At 33.8% G+C, this 25,282-nt stretch overlaps 1 protein-coding gene across 2 annotated transcripts; it reads right to left on the bottom strand.

The window, feature by feature from the left end:
- Positions 1 to 14,673: 14,673 nt before the first annotated feature.
- LOC106437691 (regulatory protein NPR3-like) lies at positions 14,674 to 17,345 on the bottom strand. Of its 2 annotated transcripts, XM_013878626.3 has the most exons (4): positions 16,443 to 17,345; positions 15,482 to 16,358; positions 15,210 to 15,410; positions 14,674 to 15,136 (listed from the first exon to the last, which is right to left on the bottom strand). In XM_013878626.3, exons 1-4 carry the CDS (start codon positions 16,797 to 16,799, stop codon positions 14,862 to 14,864), a joined length of 1,710 nt encoding a protein of 569 aa, XP_013734080.1. In that variant the 5' UTR covers positions 16,800 to 17,345; the 3' UTR covers positions 14,674 to 14,861. The 2 variants fall into 2 exon arrangements, with proteins under 2 accessions (XP_013734080.1, XP_013734078.1); XM_013878624.3 differs by having other exon boundaries at positions 15,482 to 17,345.
- Positions 17,346 to 25,282: the final 7,937 nt, after the last annotated feature.

Genomic DNA, 25,282 nt, shown 5'->3' with positions numbered 1-25,282 from the left:
GAACACTATTATGACTCAACATCCTTTTTTAGATGTTGAGAAGCTCATTAGGTTTTCCTTCGCAAGTTCATACTTCCATTTGGTTTAAATATAGCTCATTGGGGAAAAGTTTTGGGGTCATTGCCTGAGAAACTTATCATACGGAAGATTGTGGTCAAGTCCACAATCACTTTGATAACTTATTTGTACTCATACGTTGCTCAAGTGAATTTATTTTTGATAGCTTCTCCAAAATATTTTTTTTGCTGCGATTTTTTTATTTCCCCCTCCCCCCGAATTATTACAATGTTTACCTAAGAGTTAGTATTTGATGTGAAGGAGATACACCTTTGTGCGGTACTGAAGTATGCAACTATTCTGTTATTTGATTTTATAAATCATCAAAAAGAGAAAAGAAGAAGAAATCACAACATAAAGTATCAGTGATAAATTGTTTTGGTGTGAATCAGAAGGAAAACAGCAGAGCGTAGCCATGAATGAACCAGCCTTGATGTGAATCCAAATTCATGGTTTCCTCGGATGGGTAAAGATTACAAACCAATTCGGTTTGTCGCCTCCAATACGTGCCGCATGTCCAAATCAGGAAAGTTCAGAACCACCCGATTTAAAACTTCTTCATGTGAAATCGGTTTGAGATGATTTCACAGGGACTTTACGCTTCACTGGATTAGGTGTCTGAAACAACTCGATTTGTATCTTCGTTCCTCCTGGTTGAGAAGATGTGAAGATAATACAACGCTTCTCGAACCTATCTTCTCTTCTTGCTCTCAATCAACTCGACGTTAACTTGAATCAAGAACACAACAACTCGATGTGAAGCCGCTATAGCTCACCGGAGCTGGGATCGAACCAGCAACACACTAACTGCTCACAAGCGAGCTCCGTTACAGCTTTGACTCGTGATCTAGCTCCGTTACAGCTTTGACTCGTGATCTCTCTCTATCACTATCTCTCGGCTGATTGATCTAACATGAACCCCCTAATCAGCCCAAGAGAGTTAAGCTAATAGCTTTATACTTCAGCTATTTACACATGTGATAACACGCTTAGCTTCAGAGATGAGATCACGTGATAAGACTCAACTTAGTGTATTACAAACCTTTGGACTCTAATAGAGTCTTTACCACATTTAGCTAAACCTCAGCTAAAGACTTTTCTTAAGGTCTTCACACTTGGACCTTTCTTGTACTTGATCTGATGACTATAGTTCTTCAGAAGATATGCTCCTTTAAAGGCACATATATTCTGGTCGAGTCTTAAGTGAGTTGAGTAGCACATTTGACGAGTCTCTACTTTATAAACTTGTCAGATGGCTCCATCAGCTTTGCTTAGCTTTATGCTATTTTCTCTATGGCTCCTGGGTCCATGTTCTTTAGCTGATGATGATTTGGTGTTCTCTTTAGTGGGAGAAAATCGAATCTAGGAAACCAAAGATAAGGAAGGTATGGCGATGGCAGATGGAGGATATAGAAAGTAGAGTTAGTAAATCAAACTTGAGGGTAAACCAAACGAAGAGTTTGGTAAGAGACGAATCAAAATTATAGATTTAAAGGGCTTTTGTCGTTTTGGAGGAGGAATGTTAAACGTTTAGTGATTTGTAGTTTATGCAGACAGAGAAGCTTGAATATTAGTTAGTAATTTGCATTAGATCTGATGTAAATGGCTGCTCTAAATTGATGATTGTTCAATTACCTTGTGAGTTGTGACTTTATTTGCTTACATATAAGAGCATGTTTATCGATTCTTAAAATAGAGTTCTTAGGCTATGATTATACCTAAAATTGTTTTTTTGGGTTTCTTAAATTTTTTTTCCTATTAAAATAAAAAAAATTAAAAAGATAACCAATCGCAGGCCGCCACGTGTCAGTGGGGCCCGCAAACAACAAACAAAATTGTATCCTTATTTCATCTCTTCTATCACTAGTTTTTAATCAAAAAGTGAAGCCCACCACTTAAAAACTCCACATATATATAATTGTGCTCTTAGAGCATCTCTAACCCCACTACAAAAAAATCTGCAAAATAGAGTGAAAAATGCAGTCATGAACAAACAAAAAAGATTACTCTATATATGCAGTAATGGTTTTTTTGTTTGTTCATGACTGCATTTTCCACTCTATTTTACAGTTTTTTTTTGCAGTGGGATTAGAGATGCTCTTAACAAATATTATATTATAAATAAATAATTAAATTTTAATAAAAATTAAATAGCTAAACTAATCAGAAATTGCCAACTGGAAGAAAGATGCAAGATTAAGTTAAAAGATGTAAAATTAAATAAGAGATATACCTTAGTTTTCTTCTATACTTTTAATTATTTTTTTATATTTAATAGTTAGAGACTTGATAAGAACTTTGCAATAAACATGCTTTAGAAACCTAAAAAATAGCCTTTTCTTAATAGTAACTCAATTCAAATATTCATAGTTCAGTTATTTGAATTTTTGGATACCCATTCGAAGTCAGCTGGTTCTGATAGTAGTCATCTGAAATACCAACTTACTAAATTATACAAATTCGGTTTTGGGTTTAAAATGTTAAGTTATATACAGTATTGCATAGAGGAAGGGGACTGTTTTGCAATTTTATAGTTGCGAATGGGTGATTTGATAAATAATAGTAGTATTTAACTTTTTCCAAATAACGATCGGGTGGTTAAGTATATAAAACCCTTTAATTGTTTAAATACACCACCCCTCGCTTCGCCGTCTCCTCTTGAACCCTTCCCTAAACCTCCGACTGTACTAGAATCTATCAATCCTCATCGCCGGTAAGTTCTTCATCATCATTCCGTTGATGAAACTCCACACGGAACTAGAATTAATCGTATTTCTCCCTCGATTTCAGATAACTGACAATCTAAAGAGCGATGGTACTCGATCACGAAGACTTAGAGTACGTTTCTTCCTCATCAACTCTTCATCGATTACAGATTGTGATGTTCACAGATGCTTTAAATGTTACTCTCTTACATACAGCTTGATGAACTTCGTCGACAAGGAGAAGCTTTCAGCTCCTATCAAGTCTACAGCAGATAAGTTTCAACTCGTCCCTGAGTTTCTCAAGGTTCACATAACACACCCAATATAATCAGTTTGTGCATTTATGCCCTCCTGGTATATGTGTGTCTGTGTGTAATAGTCTTGTTTTTGTTTAGGTGAGAGGACTTGTGAAGCAACACCTTGATTCATTCAATTACTTCATCAATGTCGGGATCAAGAAGATTGTTCGTGAGAATTCTCGTATTACGTCCACTCTCGACCCCTCCATTTACCTATGGTCGTCTAACCTTCTTATCGTATTTCTGATAAAAATATATATATTTTTTGGAGTGAGATTCTGCTAAAGTTGAATACTTGGTGGATGGCTTTTTCAGTCCTTTGATATGTATATTAAATTGAGATTGTGCTGTTTTTCTGATGCAGGTTTAAGGATGTCTATGTTGGTGAACCCTCTATTTTAAATGTTGGTTCGGCGGAAGTAATCAGTCCACACATGTGCCGACTAGCTGACATGACGTATTAATGGCTTCTTTTCATTATGTTGCCTCTTTGAGAATATGTTTACATTCTTCGCTTTTCTAAAACATCAGGTATGCTGCTCCGATTTATGTCAACATAGAATATGTTCATGGAATTCATGGAAAGACTACGACGACAAGTGCAAAGGTGAATCGCAAATTTTTTGTTACATTTAATGCTGTTTATCAAAGAAAGTTCAGGACTAATATGATCTTCATTTGTTCCAGGATAAGGTTGTTATCGGAAGGATGCCCATTATGTTGCGGAGTTGCCGCTGTGTATTACACGGAAAAGATGAAGAGGAACTTGCAAGATTGGGTTTGTAATAAACCCTTATCTTCAAGCGCTGATTTTGTTCATCACATTTATTGTATTCCTGTGTTGGTTTCCAGGTGAGTGCCCACTTGATCCTGGAGGATATTTTGTCATCGAAGGAACCGAGAAGGTAATCACACTTCATGCTTCTTATATATAATCTTCTTAGATCCATCTTTTATGAAGTCTATAGATTGGCTACTTGTCTGCACTTTTGACTTTGGGATATCAGTCGTATATTATTCTCTCTTTACTCCAAAGTCCAGACTCAATTGTGTGTATATGTAGACGTTGAGCAGCCATTTATCCCATTCTTCATGGACTCCTTTATTTCTTTTTACTTGATCTGAAGCCATGATATTGATTCTGTTAGTATTGCTATATTCTTTTCAGGTGTTCTTGATACAAGAACAACTTTCTAAGAATAGGATTATTATTGATTCTGATAAAAAAGGGAAGTAAGTGATCCCGTACATGATTTCAGTCCTTGTAGCATTTGCATTCCATTATTTACTCACCCACTATTGACATATCAATTTCTCTGTTTGCTGATTCTCTCTCTTACTGCTTATTGCCAGCATAAATGCATCTGTCACAAGCAGCAGTGAAACAACGAAAAGCAAAACAGTTATTCAGATAGAGAAGGAGAAGATATATTTGTATCTACATCAATTTGTCAAAAAGGTGAAGATACATCATCACGTTCTTCTCTTTAGTTCTCGATCTTTCAGGGTTGGAATCTATTGGCTGAGCATGTAATCTGTTCTAGATTCCAATAATAATCGTCCTAAAAGCTATGGGAATGGAGAGCGACCAAGAGATCGTACAGATGGTTGGAAGGGATCCCCGTTTTAGTGCATCACTTCTACCTTCTATGGAGGCAAGTATTGTAGCCACCTGTTTTTTTTGTGACTAATTTTTTGGCCTTTTTAAATGGTAAAGCTTTCAAGTTAGCATAACTCGGGAATTAGCTGATTAGTTATGTCGATAAAAATGTTCTGCCAAAGTAAACTTACCACGTGTCTCGCATAAAGCTTGCCATAAGGAACCAATTTCTTAGCTTGCCGTTTTGTTAAATCTAGAAGTTTGGTGCATTTCATTTTCTTCACATCTCATTTTGTTCAACCTGTGGATTCTGATGAGCCTTGATCTGTGAAGCGCCATATTTATCCCTCGAAATGCTTTTCTAATTTAAGGAGTGTATTAGTGAAGGTGTAAATACACGACAACAAGCACTGGACTATCTTGAAGCAAAGGTGCAGTGTTTATCCTCTTAGAGATTTATTTCAAAGTTACCTACCTAGAAAACAGAAAAGATGTTTCTACCCTGTGAAAAAATCTATTTCTAGTGTTTAAAAAGCCATACCTCGTCGCTATCTTTGCTGAAAAGTAATGGGCATAGACTTTATGCCGTTGTAGTTAGTTGGATCCACCTCATTTGTGATGCAACTAGAGAGATAAAAACCCTGCTGAAGAAAAGACTAGACTACTAGCCTATGGCAGTTTAACGGTAGTTTCTGACTTGTGTGAATTTGCAACAAGATTGATATTCTTTTCGTTATTAACTTCTGTAGGTCAAGAGATCATCGTATGGACCACCTGAAAAGGTTTGTATTATTTACTCTGCTGTTACACTCTCTAATTCAACTTCAGACAGATGGATGATTTGTTTTTATCCTGCAAAATTGAATATGAAAGTTATCTTGCTAAGTGAAAATTCCACATTGTGTATTTACATGATCTACTAGGATGGCCGAGCTCTATACATTCTGTGTGAATTATTACTTGCACATGTACCTGTAAGTATCTCAACTTCTTTTGGTTCTTGAAATTTTAGTCTTTACTCTTTGCTTACTGCTTGCTATATTCTTCTCCCTAAGGTGCGTGATGACAATTATCGCCAAAAATGTTTCTATGTTGGGGTGATGTTGAGACGAATGATTGAAGCAATGTTGAACAAAGATTCCATGGATGACAAGGTAATACCGTAGCCTTCTATCTGGAAATTTCTTTTTGTACATGTTGAATATATTTGAAGTCTGGCTATTAACTTTTAGGATTACTGCTGCATGACATATTAGATTACCTAAAGCTGGTAAATTAAAAACAGGGTGACATTCTGAAATGGCTTACAAAATGTCGTGAACTTCACTTAAAAGAGCCAATGATATTTAAGAGTTGAGTTGACGTGATGATGATGACTATAACTTGTAGTCCAGAGAATAAATTAAGATAATCTGGAGAGAAGTCTACTTATAACCCATAAATTCATATTGCTTGGATCTGTGTTCTCAAATGTGTATCTCCTTGTAGGACTATGTTGGTAACAAGCGGTTGGAGTTGTCTGGACAACTAATATCTCTTCTCTTTGAGGTATCACTGAAACATATTACCAGACGCAGTACTTTCTCTTCCTTTTTCTTGTAAGGTTTTTTTCTAGTAATTATTTTCCTCCTTGACGCTGCTACAGGATTTGTTCAAAACGATGACCACCGATACCATTAAAAAAGTAGATGCTATCCTTCAAAAACTTAACCAGGCAACCCGATTCGATTTTTCTCAAGTAAGTGAAAATATACTGCCCTGCTAGTTCAGGTGTTGTTATAACTATGAACCAGTATCCTTTCATATTTCTGAAGTAAGTATGCTGGCAGTAGGCTCATAGCTAGTTTTTAACTAGGTGCGACTATTATGATGTCGTTTGGTAATTGCTTTATGAACTTGCATCTCCCTTGGATATCGCACTACAACTTGAATTTCTACAGTTAGAATATTTATTGTTCTCTCTATAGCTTTTGGCCTTGGAATAATATGGATGGAGTCGATTTTCAGAAATAGTTACTTTATTGAAAAAACGATTGTACAAACAACTTCAGTATCTTTTGTGATGTGTTTGCAGTGTCTCACTGGAGAAAAGAATCATAATATTTCTTTTGGATTAGAAAGAACTCTTTCCACGGGAAACTTTGACATTAAAAGGTTCAGAATGCAAAGGAAAGGCATGACACAGGTCAGTCTTACTCTCTCTGTATACATATATGTGTATGTCATTGTCTCTAGCCTCCTTCGTGCTACAATATGTTAAGATATCTTTTGATATAGGTCTTGACAAGGTTATCTTTCATTGGGAGCTTGGGGTCTATTACGAAAATTTCGCCACAGTTTGAAAAGTCCAGAAAAGTTAGTGGGCCTAGATCTTTGCAACCCAGCCAGGTAATGCTACTGTCTTTATCAGTCTTGCTGTGATTTTGTGATGAGAATTACTGCTTCTCTTTGAACATTCACTTAATCTGATTTTGGCATTGTGGTTTGCTTTATAAGTGGGGCATGCTCTGCCCATGTGATACCCCTGAAGGAGAATCTTGTGGGCTTGTCAAGAATTTGGCTTTAATGACTCATGTCACAACGGATCAAGAGGAAGGTCCATTGGTTGCTATGGTATTTGGTTGCTAATTTTTTCTCCGTTATCATTTCTTTGGTTAGTCATCTGTATTTTCGGTGGGTTTTTTCAATTAAGTACTGAATCCGTGTGTTTTAATTGATTTTACGGAAACAGTGCTTCAAATTGGGTGTTACAGATCTGGAAGTATCGTCAGCAGAGGAGCTGCATACTCCAGACTCGTTTTTGGTCATATTAAATGGGCTAATACTTGGCAAACATAGAAGGCCACATGTACTCTTTCATAAACACATGGATCTGCAACAGAAGGAATACACATCTTTGCACGTCTTCACTAGTTTACATTGTTGTTTCAGTACTTTGCCAATTCACTTAGAAGGCTGCGTAGAGCTGGGAAAATTGGCAAATTCGTCAGTGTATTCATAAACGAAAAGCAGGTATTTCGTCCATTTTTGGCATTCTACGTTTGGCCACATGCACCTTATAGCTTGTGTTCATTCGTCCATCAAGCATAACCCAATTTACTGCTGTGTTCTTGTGTATGTATTATCTAAACGTTATATAAGGTAATATGCATTGGTAAAGCTTGGAATCACAATTGAGAATTCTGAATTGAAAATAGATTGAGGAAGCTCCTGATATTTATTTGATAACTCTCCTTCTTTGAGTGATTTCCAGAGAAGAGTTACAGCTAAGTGATGATTTCATTTTTTTTTAAATTCAACTTTTTACATTGTTGTTAATGAAGGCAGGAAACGATTATTTCCTAAATCCCTGCCAAGTTTTTCTCTTGAATACACAAATGTTCACTGGGACTGACGGTGTGTGTTTATCAGCATTGTGTTTACGTTGCTTCTGATGGTGGGCGGGTGTGTCGTCCACTTGTTATAGCAGAGAATGGAGAATCAAGAGTTAAACAACACCACATGAAAGAACTAAAGGTACATGTGTTATACGCCCCCAGATTCATGTACACTTGTCTTGGTGGTATCAGTTAAAGACATTGCTTGACTGATTTCTATTTCCTTGAAGGATGGTGTTCGCACTTTTGATGACTTCATTCGTGAAGGTTTGATCGAGTATCTTGATGTTAATGAGGAAAATAATGCGCTGGTTCGTGCCAGTCTCCATTTTCTAGATGTATTATATTCTATTGCACCATAGGCAGTTGAAAATAACCCCTATTATTTTTTCTTGTTTTAAGATTGCTTTATACGAAAGTGAAGCCATGAAAGACGTAACCCACATTGAGATTGAGCCTTTCACCATCTTAGGTGTTGTTGCTGGTCTTATCCCCTACCCTCACCATAATCAGTCGCCTAGAAATACTTACCAGGTTTGTGTGTCTAGAAATTATGACATAAGATGCTGCAATTTCAGTTTGCATCACGTTAATAGTCCTGTTACTTTGTGTGCAGTGCGCTATGGGAAAACAAGCGATGGGAAATATTGCTTACAACCAGGCAAGTCATTTGTACTCTGCCATATCATTTCATTGAATCGTAGCGTACTGTTTTCCATTTTTGATGACTCAATTAGATCAATTGTTTCCTGTTGTGCTATCCAAGGCTTTGCTTACTTAAGTTGGTCATGTGAAGTCTAATTACTTTAACGCCTCTACCTTGCTCTCTCTCTCAGGAACTGACTTTGCTTTTTACAACCTTTGTATATAGTTAAACCGGATGGACTCTTTGCTTTTACCTATTGGTGTATCCTCAACGACCCCTGTTGACAACGAGAACAATTGAATTGGTTAGTGTCTTTGCTATAATCGGGATGTGTTAATAATATGGTACTAATAAATTATGCTTGTTAACAGGTTGGATACGATAAACTTGGAGCAGGTCAAAATGCAACAGTTTCTGTGATGAGTAATACTGGGTACGATATTGAGGACGCAATTGTGATGAACAAAGCTTCCTTAGATCGTGGTTTTGAACGCTGCATTGTTAAGAAAACGTATGTAATGGATTTCTTTTTGAGGCAAAACTCTGTTCCTTTTGAGATATCATATCTTGCATTAACTGTTATGTTTTCTTGCTTGTATTTGTATTGTCTTGTGAAACAGAATTGTTGCTACTTGCCAGAAGTATGGTAACGATACAGTGGACAGAATACTAAGGCCACAAAGAACAGGTCCAGATGCTGAAAAGATGCAGGTAAGTACATTTTCTTGCATGTGTCCTCAGCCTAACAGTTCTTATTGTGCTTAACCAATCATAGGGAGTGTGTCCGAATTTAGGCATTTTTTTTCTCTACTTTTTCGTTGTTTATTTCTTGTGTGCTTGACTGTGGCCTTTCCCTTTACGTTGAATATGTTTTCATGTTGACTATTGTTTTCTCTTTAAGATACTGGATGATGATGGAATCGCTGCTCCAGGGGAAATTATTAGACCGAATGATGTGTATATAAATAAACAAATCCCCGTTGACACCAGAAATAAGATTACAACTCAGCCATCAGACACGTGATCCATTAACTTTCCCCCATATTTATCATGATTGTTTTTTATAACTGTAAGCAAAACTGTACAATCTCTTGTTCAATTTCCAGTCAATATCGTCCGGCCAGAGAGTATTTTAAAGGTCTTGAAGGGGAGACGCAAGGGGTCGAAAGAGTTGCTCTCTGTTCTCACAAGAATGGTAATTTATGCATAAAGTATAACATCCGACATACTCGTCGACCAGAGGTGACAAATTTTATCTTCAATACTTTTATATTTCTAGCCCTAAGCCTCAAATTCTATCAACAGTGATAATCATGTTCTTGTTGTGGCTCTTATTTAGCTTGGAGACAAGTTCAGCAGTAGGCATGGGCAGAAAGGTGTTTGTGGTACAATCGTTTAGCAGGAAGATTTTCCATTTTCTGAACGTGGAATTTGCCCTGATTTGATCATGAATCCTCATGGGTTTCCAAGGTCATAAAATATACTCTACATAATATTTCTTTTAATTTCTATGTGCATGTTAAATGCCATTGTATAGTGAAGAGACAAATGAAAAAGAGTTCTTCATTTTGTTTGCGAATGCGAGTTCATGTGTGTGGGGTGTTAATCCTCGCACTGCCAGGGCCTCTTGTGGAAGTTTTGCTCTATTGTTACCCTTGCATTTCCCCTACTATATGATTTTTTTAGTTAGGACCAAGTCGTTTTATATTTTGCTATCCAACTTGGAGCAATGTATATGTTTAATCCCTTCAGTTCAAAATTTTGAAGTTTCATCTGAAGTTTTTGTACTTAGGATTATGTATTATAACTGGTGAATTTATCAACATTTTTTTCTTGTCACAGTCGTATGACAGTAGGTAAGATGATGGAACTTCTTGGAAGTAAGGCTGGGGTGTCTTCTGGTAGATTTCATTATGGTAGTGCTTTTGGAGAAGAAAGTGGTCATGCTGACACGGTTGAAAATATAAGGTACCGTTTCTCTCTCTCTTAAATATGAGGATTCTTCTTCTATGTTGAAACTTTTGTTTTGGCATTGAATGTTGTATTATTTCAGAAAGACCCTTGTGAAGCATGGCTATTCCTACTGTGGGAAGGAGTTGTTATACTCAGGTACAGCTTAATGATATACTTCATAACATCGCAGAATATATGTTAAAATCCATACCCAGTGTCGGTTATCATGTTCACTGAAATTTGATTCTTTCTTTGTACATCAACCTGATGACCTTGAGTGTCTCGCAGGTCTCAGTGGCGAGCCATTGCAAACATACGTCTTTATGGGGCCAATATATTACCAGAAACTGAAACACATGGTGAGGCTTCCTCTAACCTATCTAAACCATTTTTTTAAACAAACATAACACTTATACGTTGATGAGTAAGTAGGTCATGGACAAAATGCATGCGCGAGGGAGTGGACCGCGTGTGATGATGACAAGACAGCCAACTGAAGGGAAATCTAAAAATGGAGGTATGCGCTTCTTCAACCATGAATTGTTGTTTTCTTAAAATTGCAATCTCTAATGCTGTCGCAGGTTTACGAGTGGGAGAAATAGAACGAGATTGTCTTATTGCTTATGGAACCAGCATGTTGATCTATGAGCGTCTCATGCTCTCTAGTGATCCTTTTGAAGTTCAGGTAATATAAATCACAATGCACTATATATTCTTGATAAGTGGCAAAATCTGTGAATATTTGTTAACAAAAAATATAAATGCAGGTTTCCAAAGCTTGCGGTTTATTGGGATATTACGATTACAAGCTGAAGAAGGCAGTTTGTTCAACTTGTAAAAATGGTGATAGCATTGCTAATTTGAAACTCCCCTACGCATGCAAGCTCCTTTTCCAGGTAAAAAGTTTGATCCCCACTGTTTTTAGCCTTGTTTTGCCTCTCAAATTGAACTCTCCACTCAATATAACGACGCTCTCGTGTAATTCATTGGTTTCAGGAACTGCAGTCGATGAATGTTGTTCCGCGTCTTGTTCTAAGGGAAATGTAGATAAGCTCTGAAGACTGTTTTAACCTTTACGACAGTCTCGATGGCTTTTTAATATCCTTCTCTTGTCCTCCGAGTCCTTGAGATTGGACCATATTAGTGTAGATGACTAAGAAGTTAAGAATCATATGTTTTGTTCTCACTCTGAAACTAACAAATAATGGGAGAATCTCCATTCTTACTCCTATAAACATTGTCTCCATCAACACAAGACGATCTTAAAGCACAAGCACAGAAACTGTCTTATGCTACAGAAGCTAACATACATAAACGATGATTGATCAGAACAGAATAACAAGATAAACAAAGCAATCCAGATCGTAAAATCCAATAAATATATACAACCTTTTACTCCAAAACCTAGTTTTAATACCATAATAATTGCAATTTTTTTAAGCTATAACGATTACAAATTATGTTGAAATTTCCCCGATTGGGGATTAACGATCCAATCAAAATTCTCGAAAATTTGTCAGTCGAATTGAGAATAAACAAAAGAAGAGCCCAGAAAGAATCTCTACAAGACAGGGAAATGACAGAGACCAATTTGGCGTTGATGTTCTTGTTTCCAGGGGTGGGCATTATCGTTGATGAAATGAAGCTCTGTGATCAAAATATATATATGGCAGATGGGAAACATGTTACTCTATTGAAAAGACGGGGAAAAGTTCCAAAGGACGACGAGTAGAGAGAACCAAGAAGAGCTTCCTCAATCCAAATATATTACTCTCACAAAAGAAGCAGAAAAAAAAAACAAAACTAAAATATTACACGGCTCGTGATTACGACATGTGTGACTGACTTGTGATTAAAACATGGGGAAATTACTACGGAAACACTGATTAATTTATCTATAACTAGACCTTGACCCGCGCAACCGCGCGGGATTTGCTATTATTTTTATATACATATAAATCTTATTTTCACATCATTAAGTAAATATTTTAACACTAACTATATTTTCAGACGTTTATGGCTTTTTATATTTATCAACAAAGTAATTGTTTGAAACAGTAGCATGTATTTATAACTTACTATCGTATATTTATTTTATTGAATATGCGTTTGAATATTAGACGACTTCGTATATTGAAAGATTAACTGATTTATTTGAATTATTTTGTATTTAACTCATATATTATTTAAATATCATATCAAAAACCTGAATTCGAAAAACTGAAGCGATTCCGCTTCAAAAGGTAGTACCAAATCCGAATCGTAATTGGTTAAATATTCGAACATATTTAAAATTTTGGTATGTAGAGAACCGAAACCGAATCTGACCCGAACTGAAATATTTAGAGTACCCGAATGTATCATATATAGATTTATATATGCATAAATTATTAATTATTTTTAGAGTTAATATATAAAAATATCCAATTTATATAAGATATTTAAATTTTCAAAAATACTTGAATATATATAGAACAGTCAAAAGTAAATGTCTAAAATACCTAAACAATACCCAAAACACCGAAAATACTTAAAATATTTAAATATTCAAGTTAAACCAATTTATATGTTAAGTTTAGATATTTTGGCTACACTATTCAAATTTGTATGTAATATCTTATTTTATTTTTATATTTTGTGGAATTTAAAGTGTATGATGATTTTTTAGAAAATAGTTTAAGTATGCTATCTGAATCCAAACCGAATCCAGACTGAACCTTAACAAAAATTTATAAATATCTGAATGGTACTGAAAATTTTAATTGTAAAATTCAAATAAACCCAAACTAAATCGATTGGATACTCGAATGCCTACCACTAATAGAAAGTATTGCCTAAATAACTTTACAGTTACGAAAAATATTCTGTATTTCATTCAAACGAATTTTCAGTTTATGGTTATTTGTGGACATAATTAATTCAAATATTTGATGATATATATTTATGGTGATTTTTTTTGAAATAGGGAGGATATAGATATATTTGCCGCTTATATAGGAGGATAAACTCATATTAATTGATCTCTGAACTATTTCCTATATAAGTTTTTTTTTAACTTATAACGAAAGTTCTTAAAGAGTAAGAAATAATAATCAATTAAAGATATGTTTTGTATTTGATATTAGGACCAAATTTGGAGTATGATTGATTAAAAAATTATTATGTACCACAATGAACGTTTTCACCAAACACAAAATATGATTGTTTCAACCGCAAAGTTATTAAGTACCATAATGAATAATCTTAGTTAAATTAATTTGTGTGTCTGGAGGAAAGTTATATTAAATGCAAAGTATCCGCAAGAGTTATTTCGTTATATTAATGCTTAAATTATTTTAGGAAATTATTAAATACTTAGAAAAGACAAAAATTCCTTAAAAATAGGTTCATTTAATTATTCAGTGGCATTGGATTGTAAATATTTTGCAAGTTTAAGGGTTAATTTTAAAGTGTACTTCTATTTTAATAAGATAGATTCTTGAAAAGCCCCAAAACAAATTGAGGTTCACGCTGAACTTACTAATAATTTATTACTCTTTTTTTAAATGTCTCAAATTGGTATTATTGGTTGTGAGTTATTATAAAATTATAGTCTAGGTTCCACGGAAGCTTGGTTCACTGGATTAGAAGAAGGCAGAAAAGACAATATTCTAACAGATATTTGGGTGGTCCAGTTGAGGATAGTTAACTAATGTTGATGCATTACTGAACAGTCTGAACTCAATAAAGTGACCTTTAAGACTGACTGAATAATGCTCAGCAAATTGTTATCCACTTATCTGCCCCTCCGGGTCTGCTCGATACCCATATCTTCAATGACCAAAGAATTCAGCTAACATCTATTTACTGGGACTTACCAGTGACAGTTCTTGTTCAGAATGCATTATTACAGGTTGCTGTTTGGAATTGGAACAGTGGTTCTTGTCCACCATTAGTCTCTTTCTCTTGCAACTATGTAAATATACATCTATGAGAAAAAAAAATCATGTTTCTCATCTGTTTTTGTTTTAGTCTCATGTACCTGACAGTGTCTGTATAGTCTAAAAGCATATACCAATATATTTAAAAAAAACAAAAACAAAAGGTTGCATGTAGTTTAAGAATGTTTTGGGTTAATGAGCATTCCTATGTTTATTGTTGTACAAGTAACTCTATCCATCATCTTTATTAAACCTGAACCTATAAGTATCTGAGCAGAGATATCTAATCATATTCAACTTATTTTCATGCTGAGTTCTCCAGACCATCTCTTAAAGAAGAAGACGAAGGAGAGGATGACGCAGAAAGACAAGACGGCGCAATCTTAGACTCTTTGTCTTTTCTATATGCCTTTTGGACATCATCCTTAAGCTCTCTATATCTCATTCTTTTCAATCTTCTCTCCTGTGGAGATCCTTTCTCACTATGCAAGTCATCGAGAATATCATCATCTATGTACTCTTCCATGTACTTATCTAAAACCTCTGAGCCATATGGAAAATACCTTCTACCTGTCTCAACTGCATTGTGAAACGTGTAGTGAAGTCAGCCAAGAGAAAAATAAAAGAAGAGCAAATCTTTTTTTCTTCTTACCTGTTTTCATTAGAGCCTCCATACGAGTAAGAAGTCTTTTGGTTTGCATATGAGGAGTTTCGTTTAAATCAACCTGACTCAAGTTTCCTGTTAACCCATTTGAAGGCGGGGGAAGACCAGTGAACTCGCTTGTACCTTCTACATTAGCAATGTCCATAGCCACATTAGCTTCTGTTGGAAAGAACAACTGAGCAAGCCCCACTGCAACAAAACAAAAAGCTCAATGGTTCAACAACAATGTCACAAACATACACAAGAATCTGCCAAATTACCTCTCTTTTCTAGGTATAACAGTCTCATTTGGAGATCTTCAGGCATAGTAAGTGAACACATTGGCGTATCAGCAAGCATAGGGTTCCTCCTAACCTCTCTTTCCAAGAGATCTATGCACAGCCTTGCTTTACTAGCTTCCCTCTTTTTGGCTGTCTTTGTATGATAATCCTTTGGAGTTGTCAGTCTCCTACATATATTAACCGCACTGCGTCCATCAGAAGTGAAGCTAGACGCATTGGCGCCTTCCTTGAGAAGAGATATGATGATGGAAGGCTCTCTACGCATGGCAGCGAAATGAAGAACCGAGTAGCCACGTGAGTTTCTGTGATTGACATCACCTAAACCAAGGGCAAGTATCTCTGCAACAACTTTGGGATCACTATACACCACTGAGTAATGCAGACCATTGGCTTCATCTAGAGTGATATCTGACTCGGTCAAAAGAAGCTTGACAAGCTCAACGTCATCTGAATCCAAGGCCTTGAGGATTTTCCCAACTCTCTCAAGCATTTTATCTGAAACCTTGGGACTGTTCTCTTCTTCCTCTAGTGGAGACTTGAGACGAATCTGTTTGATTCTCTCAGCTACTTCCAAAGGAACCTCCTTTTCGATACAGAACCTGTAGAGATCAGACCTAGCCACTCTCTCAATGCATTGATCAAGCAGCTGAGTCAAGTTACAATGGAAAGCAACCAAAAGAATAGGAATAACATTCTCAACCAGAGACTTCTCCACAAAGTTACAAAGCCGCCGCTGAAAAGATGAAACAAGCTCAGGCACTTGGAGGATAGATGAAGCATACATCAACTCAACAACGAAATCAATGGCAGGTCGACAAGAATCATGAGCACAAAGAGAGTCAACACAAGTGGAAACCTGCAAAGGAAAAGGCTTTAACCTCCCAGTGTAGACATAACTCAGGAAGTAAACAAAAGCTTCATGCCCAACAACAGGCAACACCTCTTTCAAATGGTACTTTGGTCTCTCAATCTTGGAACGTTTCTTGTCTTTCTTGAACAGTTGCTCGAAAAACTTGCTCCTTGCAGCCAAAATGCATCTGTGAACACCAACGGGAACACCCTCGACAGTGATCTCTGCATCTGTGTAATCACAGTCTGGGCTACTGAGAAGCTGCTCAAGATTGGAGCTGAGTTTGTTTAGACTGATCACTTCGAGGTTAGAGGCTGAGCTTGCTGAGATATGGTTAGACCCAGTAGAGACGTTAGAGAAACGAGAAGACGTGAAGCTTAAAGATGATGATGGTTCAGTTAAAGTAGCCATCTTTTCATGCAGAAAAAAGCTCTGTTTTCGAACCATAGAGATTTTAAGATTACAGATTCAAGAGTTGTGTATTTTACATTTAAAATAGAGAATCAATCAAACCCTGCAAAACCCAGAACAGAAAGATGAAAAATGATTGGGCTTTGAAGACAGGACAAAATTTTCAAATTTTCAGACAGAGCATCATTACTCTTGCACCTCTGAATCAATGTAATATCAGAGTCAAAAGGAAAGGGGCAAGCTTTGGAATCTGAAGAATGAAGTTAAGAAGATCTATCAAGGGAAAGTCAAGAAGGAAGGGATATATATGAGTTTGAGAACACAAATAGGTGAAGTGACGGTGAAAGAAAGAGACAGCTTCTTTGTGAAGATGAGATGAGAAAAAAACAAATGACTAATAATAATTTCTGTTTTAATAATGACGAACTCAAGTCTAGATTGAAATCATCATGTGGTCCAAAGAATGCATAAAGAAAGACTCAAATGAAAGTTGACAAGCATAAATAAAGATTCCATGATTATTCAAAGATTTTCTGGAGAAAATAAATTAAGACAATTCTGTAAAAAAAAGTTGACAACGTTTCATATATGTGAAAAGGTTTTTGGCATATTTGTAGGTTTATATACTAATATTGTTTTCACCTGGAGAAGTAGCCAAAGTCAAGATAGTATTATTAGAAGAAAGAGCCAATCGTCACGAGTGATGACGGAGCGAACGGCATACGACGGGTGCTGTGATGTGATGACGTCGTAAATGATGTCGGTTTCGAGAAAGGTAGATAAATCATTAAACTATAGCTACTGGTTATTAGGTCAGGGATTTTTATCCCAGATCCGGATTCGATCCGATCCGAAAATCCGGATATCCAGAAGGACCGAATCCGGATCAGGATAGTAAAATATTGGACCGTCAAAACTGGATCCGGATCCAGATATCTTGATTTTTTAGTCCGGATATCCGGATCCGTAAGTTTTATTAATAATTATTTCCGAAATAGTAATATATATATATAAAAAGTTAAAAACTAACTTTATTTAATATTTTTTTATTTTTATAATAGTATATGTAAATTTTGTAATACTATACACAGAAATAATTAAAAACATTATATTTTTTATTTTTAATATATATATACATATATATTAATATTATTTTATTTATTTATTTTAAAGATTCAAATCCGGATCCGGATATCCGCTGGATATTACAATTTTTAGAAGGATATCCGAGAACCCCGGATCTCGATAAGGATAGTAAGATTATGGATCCACCGGATAAGGATCCGGATCCGGATACCTTAAAATTGCTCGGATATCTGATCCGTCTCTGGCCTAGTTGTGATGTCCATAAAGTCATTATTTACATACTTTTATGTATTCTCCTTTAACTATCCAAAAGACATACCATGTGTAAAACTATACTGTTAGAATATTTTAAAAAAATTTCCCATCATTTTATAATAAAGTTGAATTTGAATGTGTTTTTTTTGATAAAATCCACTATATACTAAAAAGACACATTTGACATTAATGTGTTCACACTATATTTACCACGTGGCAGTTTTACAACGAGTTAAAAATGAATACACAGACATGTCACGTGTAAAGAGTTTCTCAACCAAATTCTACATAAATATGTTGACACAATGTATTACTTTACGTCTTTTAATATAAAACTCACATCCAAAATTCCACAGGTTATACAAAGTTTTCACATAGAAATACAATTTGCAAAAAAAATTACTAATGTCTAGACCTATTTTATTTTTACTTAATTTTATTTTAATAATTTTATCTTTCATGTGTTATTTTGAATAAAAATATCTTTTAATGTTAATTAACGATATCTTTATATATTTATCAATCACCTTTATATACGTTTACATACATATATACATGTGCACATTGACGTGTGCACCTATATAATTAAATATTTACCTCAAGTGAGGATTCAAATTCTTTTGAAAATTGGAATATTCTTTTTAATCTTTTCTTTCACCAAACACCAAATTGTAATAAAATGATTTGTCTTAATAATTTTTTTCTTCAACTATTATCTAAATTTTAATTGAAACCATTGATTGGACATCAAGACTGCATAAAATTCATATAACATGAAACCAAACAAAATTTAATAGTTTTTGGTTATTATCTAAAAAATCAAAACCTCAAACATTGTAACCGAAAAAACAAAATAAATATGGATTTAGAATGTTAGTTATATTAAGTGATTAAAAACCAAAAAACCAACGTAAAACCAAACCGTTCTCCAGATTAAACAAACCTAATGTCTTTTACTTTTAAAAATAACAAAATTAATAATCTCATCTCGCGCAAGACGTGGATTATTACCTAGTGTAAATATATAACCAAATAAAAGATGGTTACATTAGCTGCATAAGCCGGTTGCTTCTATGGCCAGAAAGAAAAGAATTTGAATGTTCATGTTAAGATAATTGTAATATCATATCTATTTTTTATTCTGTTAATTCTATCATTTATGCTAGTCTTGGGCATTCAGATATTTGGTTCGGGTAGGATCCGTTCGGTTCCGGATCTACCAGATAAATGATTAATATACTGAATAGGTACAAATAAAATTTTGGTTCGGGTTTCGTCAGTTTCAGGTCGGTTACGGATACCCGTTTAATATATGAATCAAATATATATAAAAGGTATTAATTAATATGTTAATTGAAATGGTTTAATGGTTACACACTTGTCTATTCGTCCATCTAGCCAGGGTTCAAGTCACAAAAGTATAAATTTTATAGATATTTTAATATATAAATATTATATACAGTATATATTTTTAACTAGATGATGGTTCGCATTTCGTGCGGACTAATCTGTGTTAAACTAATTTTAATTTTAACGTAATTTTTTATTTTAATCTAAATTATTTAATTAATTTCAAAAATTAAATTAATCAGATATATAATTTGAATTTTCTATTACAATGCAACTTAGATAACGGTCTGGTATTTACAAAATATTTTGTTTATTCTATTACCAAACTACACATATAAAAATAATCATCATCATAACAACCTAATAAAGTCTTATTAATACTTTAGATTAACATAAAAGATAATCTACAAAATAAAACTATAGTCACCAATAATTATCAGTGAAATATATGAAAGCAAACCCGTATTCATCAAAAAAAAATTATGATTTAACATTTTTTTTCCGATGATTCCTACAAACATTAGTTTAATTATATTTTAAATGACGGACAAAATAAAAATTGTATTTTAAATGAATTTCCTCGTCAATGGAGTTTATAGTGACACCTATTAACAAAATATACAATAATTAAAACATGCTTCTATTTATCTAAAATTTTATAAACTAAAAATAATAAATTATATACATCTAGTAAAAGCTGGATTTTTTAACTATAACAGCAAGAGATTATATCCTTTGGACTCGTAGTTTTTGATTGTAAGCCTGATGTTAAACCATAACATAATTCTTTGGTGATATAAAAGAGAAGAAAGCTTCCTTTAAAAAATAATAAAAAATATTATACAATTTAATATTACTAAAGCAAACATACTATGAAGATAGATATAAAATTATAGCTAAAATTTAATAATGCCGTTAATAATTATCCTGATTATAATGAAAAGTATTTATTAGATAGTCATTATTTTTTAAAGCTAACAATTCATAAAATTATTTATTTAAACTAATGATTCAACCTAAGATCATGGAAAATATGACAAATAAACTTCTAAAATTAATAAAAACATGAAAAATAAGTAAAATAACATGGAATAAGTAAAATAATCTAAAATCATGGAGAACATGATAAATATTATAACTAATGATTCAAACTAAAATCATGAAAAATGTGACAAATAAGCTTCAAAAACTTAATAAAAATGATAAATAAGAAAAATAACCTAAAATCGTGTAGAACATGACAAATAAGTACAATCACTTCTCAAATAAAATTTAAAATGGTCTGGTGGCAACACTGTTCTCACTCTTCTTATCTAATCCGGGTTTGAACGGGGTTGATTACATTTTACCCTATATTCTGGATTTTAAGGATGAATTTCTATTTAATCAGGTAACCCGATCGGTTCTGGGTAAGAATCAGAACCGAACCGATATCCATGGGCAAAAGGCTGTAAAACCCGATAGGTATATATGGCATTACCGAAACCGATCCGAACCGGCCCATTTCAGGTCGGTTCTGGTTTGGGTTTTCAGTTCCGGTTTTTTTTTGCACACAGCTAATTTATGCTATCAAAAGAATATTTTTATTTTATCTTTATATTTCTACCATTTATCCTTTTTTTTTATATATTTTGAATGCTCAAATAAGAGTTTGCAAAAATATTGTCTAGAATTCAATTATTTGATTCTTTGCTTTATTTTGATTTCATCTTTAGATTTCTAAGTGTGTGAAACATTAGTAGTTCTTAGACATAAGCTTAACCTTTGTTTTTGTGATTAAATCATATTTAAGTTTTCACATATTGAAAGAATCAATTAACCTACCAGATTGAGTGAGTCCATCAACTCAACCAGATTGAAAATGTCGATCGCCTATCATCACTACCACCTTCATCAATTTTTATCGATGATTATTGATCATTGTTTGTAAAATTGTGGAGTGATTTTGAATCTTGCATCAGTTTTTTCTACATAATATATAGAATAAATATTTACCTCCATATCATACAAAATTATCGTAAAGAATGATTTTTTAAAAATAGTATATAATCTTGATAAGCGTCACATTAATTAATATGAATCTTTAAAAAAAAAATCAAACCCCATATAGAATACAAAAAAAAAACCCTTTTAAATTCTTAAACTTGACCAAATGGTTTCCACATTTACTCGTTAAATGTATAAATTGTAAAAATAATTTGACTTCAAAAAATATCTTTAACTTGTGGTTGCAATTTCACATGTAGCCTCTCACCAGAGTTTGACTCCATTTGTTTGCAAAATATTAATGAAAAGAATGATATGATCAAGCTTGGGAACATATTTAGTAACGGATGTATGGTACGCTCAGTATGGAAGAGAAATAAACATATTCTTTGATTTTTGTACAAGAAAGAGCCAATATTCAAATGGTAAGTTGATAACTAAACAAAAACTGATGCAACTACCACAGACTGATGTCGACTAAATTTCAGTATGGAAGACAAATACCGTAGTCAACCTTGATTCGGAGCTGACAAGAAGGTGGATAATAACTAGCAGTGGCTGTAGACTAAAGGTGTATCACTTGGTTGATACAATGCGAGTTGCACGAAAAGTATCACGTTACATGTGCAAAACTGATGCCAAAATGCAGATGGGACAATGTAAGTGTTGCATAGATTACATATATGATAGTTCCTTTCTAACACCTTTTTCTTATCAATAGATGACTTTGTCATGCTATGCCCTTTAGATGCATCCTCTAAGTTCCCCCGTGAAGAGACTAATCCAAAAATAAAAGAAATGATAAGTTATTATGTACATTATTTCTTTTTATATTATCATTTAAAATATTTCTTTTTATAATATCATTCAAATAGTCATTTTTAAGTTTTTGACACAAAAAGTCTTCAATGAGGAAAATGACCAAAATAGCCATTTTTATTTTGAAAATTTTAATTTTAATTTTTTTTTATAAAAAATTTGAAACTCTATCCTCAAAAACCCACTCCTTACTCTAAACACTAAGTCTAGATTAGTTAACCCTAGGGTATAAATATATTTTTACCCTTTAATAAAACTTCTTTTGGTCATTTTTCTTATCGAGAGTTATTTTTGTGACAAAAACTTAAAAATGACTATCCTAGAGAATTTTTCTATATTTTAAATTTATTTATTCTTTTTTTTTTGTTTTTATGTCAAATGGTAATATAATATTTTTATTCTTATTATGTACATTATTTCTTTTTATACTATCATTTAAAATATTTTGAATTAAAAGAAATGGTAATTTTTATGTACATTATTTCCTTTTATACTATCATTTAAAATATTTCTTTTTATACTATCATTCAAATAGTCATTTTTAAGTTTTTGACACAAAAATAGTCCTCAATGAGGAAAATGACCAAAATAGCCCTTTTTATTTTGAAAATTTTAATATTTATTTTTATTTTTTAAAATTTGAAATCCTATCCTCAAAAACCCACTTCTTACTCTAAACCTTAGGATATAAATGTATTTTTCCCTTTTCATAAAACTTCTTTTGGTCATTTTTCTCATCGAGGGTTATTTTTGTGACAAAAACTTAAAAATGATTATCTTAGGAAATTTTTCTATATTGTATATTTCTTTATTCTATTTTTTTGTTTTTATATCAAGTAGTAATATTACGATAGATGTTTAGTGTAAATTTTTATTTTTATATTGTTTATTTGCTTATTATTTATTTAACTATACATTTTTTCCACTTAACTATACATTTTTCAGATATATGTTTAATTTAGTTCTACCCTTTAATAATATTTTGGTCATTTTTCTTTTTGAGAGTTATTTTTGTGATAAATGTTTTAAAAAGACTATCTTAGAGAATTTCTCTAAAAGTAAAAGAAAACTTTTCCACTTTAATTATGTTTGTTTTCAAAGAAAATATATGTATATTCTATGTCTCCATATACTTCCAAAGAGTTATTCGAAATTTGCTTTTGTCAAAAATTTAACAATATACGACATTCACAATACAAATCCAAATGATCAATAAACATATAGTTGAGTTTCAAGGGTGTTAAAACTTATCCAATAAAAAACACTTCCCTTTAAACGACATCAGACGAATTAAAATACCTTTAAATTTGTTTTGTCAGATCATCGATCTTTTTGTCAACTAGTAATATTAAACAAAAACATAAATTACAAGATAGACCCAAAAGAAAGGATAAACATGAAAAAACTAAGGCTTCGAATGTTACGAACCGCCCCGCTCCGCTCCGCACCGCAATTAACAGTAACAAAAATCTCTATATATACCATATATCTATACGTTTTTATAACTGTTAAAACCGCACCGCAGTTAAACCGCTTATCCCGCACCGCTCAAACCGCAGTTACCATTCGGAGCCTAACTAGTTAAATAGTCCAAGAGGCCCAACTTTATAATATAACTTGCAGCCTTAAGCCTAGCAAGAGGAACCGTCGGGGAAGGGATGAAGAGTCACCCACCATGTGTTCAGTCGACAAACGATTTAGAAACACACGTCAAAGAAACAGCCATCGTCTTCCTATGGAGCTAGAGAGAGGCGTGCGACGACAGAACTCCACAACCAGTAGAGACGAGCCAGAGAAGAAGCCGCTCAAACAGAGCAACCCTCACCACGATCGGCGTCGTTAAACCTAAACTAACGGATCAACCGTTTCCAAGAAGAAATTCAACCGGTTTCAATCGAGATTATCAACTTCGATTATCTTATATGAACAATCTGTCATCCTAAATGATAAGGATAAGCTTGAGAATGAAACTACCCGAACAGAGGGGAAGGAAGAGAAATCAAAGGATTAGTTCAAGAGTCTGTTGCAAAAGAGAACGAAAAAAATGCCAATCAAACATAAAACCGGGGGAAAAACTCCGGGAGGAAGCCATCAAAGATGATGCGACGGAAGCCATCACTTCCAAGAGGTAAAAGCCGGCGAAGACGTTGCTAGAGAGACACCGCTTCCCAGAATCAGGGCCCGAAGGACAGGAGTGTATGTCGCAAGAAACCATCGGCAATCAAAACAAAAAAATATACAAAAAACAAAAAAAACAATCTCTCTCTCTTCCCTATGAAAGATCCCAGAGAGGGAACATAGATGAGAGAGAGAGAGCTCTCCAACTAACGATTTGTTTTCTTTCTCGGTCATATCATAATCTAAGTGTTAAATTATAATATCAAAAATCTTATGATAAATATTAAACATGTTATAAAATTAACACTATCCTTTAGAGCAGGGAAACTAGTATTAGTAGTTCTTTCAAATGTAAACAGAATCTATAATATAATTGTTGAGTTTTTGCTCACTCCTCAGCACGCCACGTCAGCGTTTTATGGGTTCCACTTTTAAAAAGTGTGAAAAAGTGTTAAGCCCATGACTCGAACCCGGGTTATTGAGATATAAACACCAACATTTATACCAACATTTATACCACTAAGCTAAATGGTACTTTGTACATTGATGGCCGAACCTAATATAAATTTATGAAGGTAGGAATCCCTTGCTTCTTCGGCTTCCTCTAAGGGTCGGGCCTACAAGTGTATTATGGGTTTCATTTTTAAATGAGATTCATCACGTTATATAAAAAAAATCAAGTTTGCAACAATTATAGTTTTCTCATATTGTAAAATGCTGTCGTTTAACATGAGTTTGAGTTCTTTTCATCATTGTCTCAAACAAATCTAAGTTACATAGTTGTGCCGTGTGTCTGTTCGTAATCTATTTTTTCACCGGTGAACTCTTCATGTCCCCATCTTAAATCGCTTAATCATAAATGTTCCTGATTTGTAGCCCCTCTGTAAACCCTATATATATGATTC

The sequence above is a fragment of the Brassica napus genome, chromosome A2 (genome assembly GCF_020379485.1).
Source record: "Brassica napus cultivar Da-Ae chromosome A2, Da-Ae, whole genome shotgun sequence".
In the NCBI taxonomy this organism is placed as follows: domain Eukaryota; kingdom Viridiplantae; phylum Streptophyta; class Magnoliopsida; order Brassicales; family Brassicaceae; genus Brassica; species Brassica napus.
This window is presented reverse-complemented; position numbering and strand designations above follow the sequence as displayed.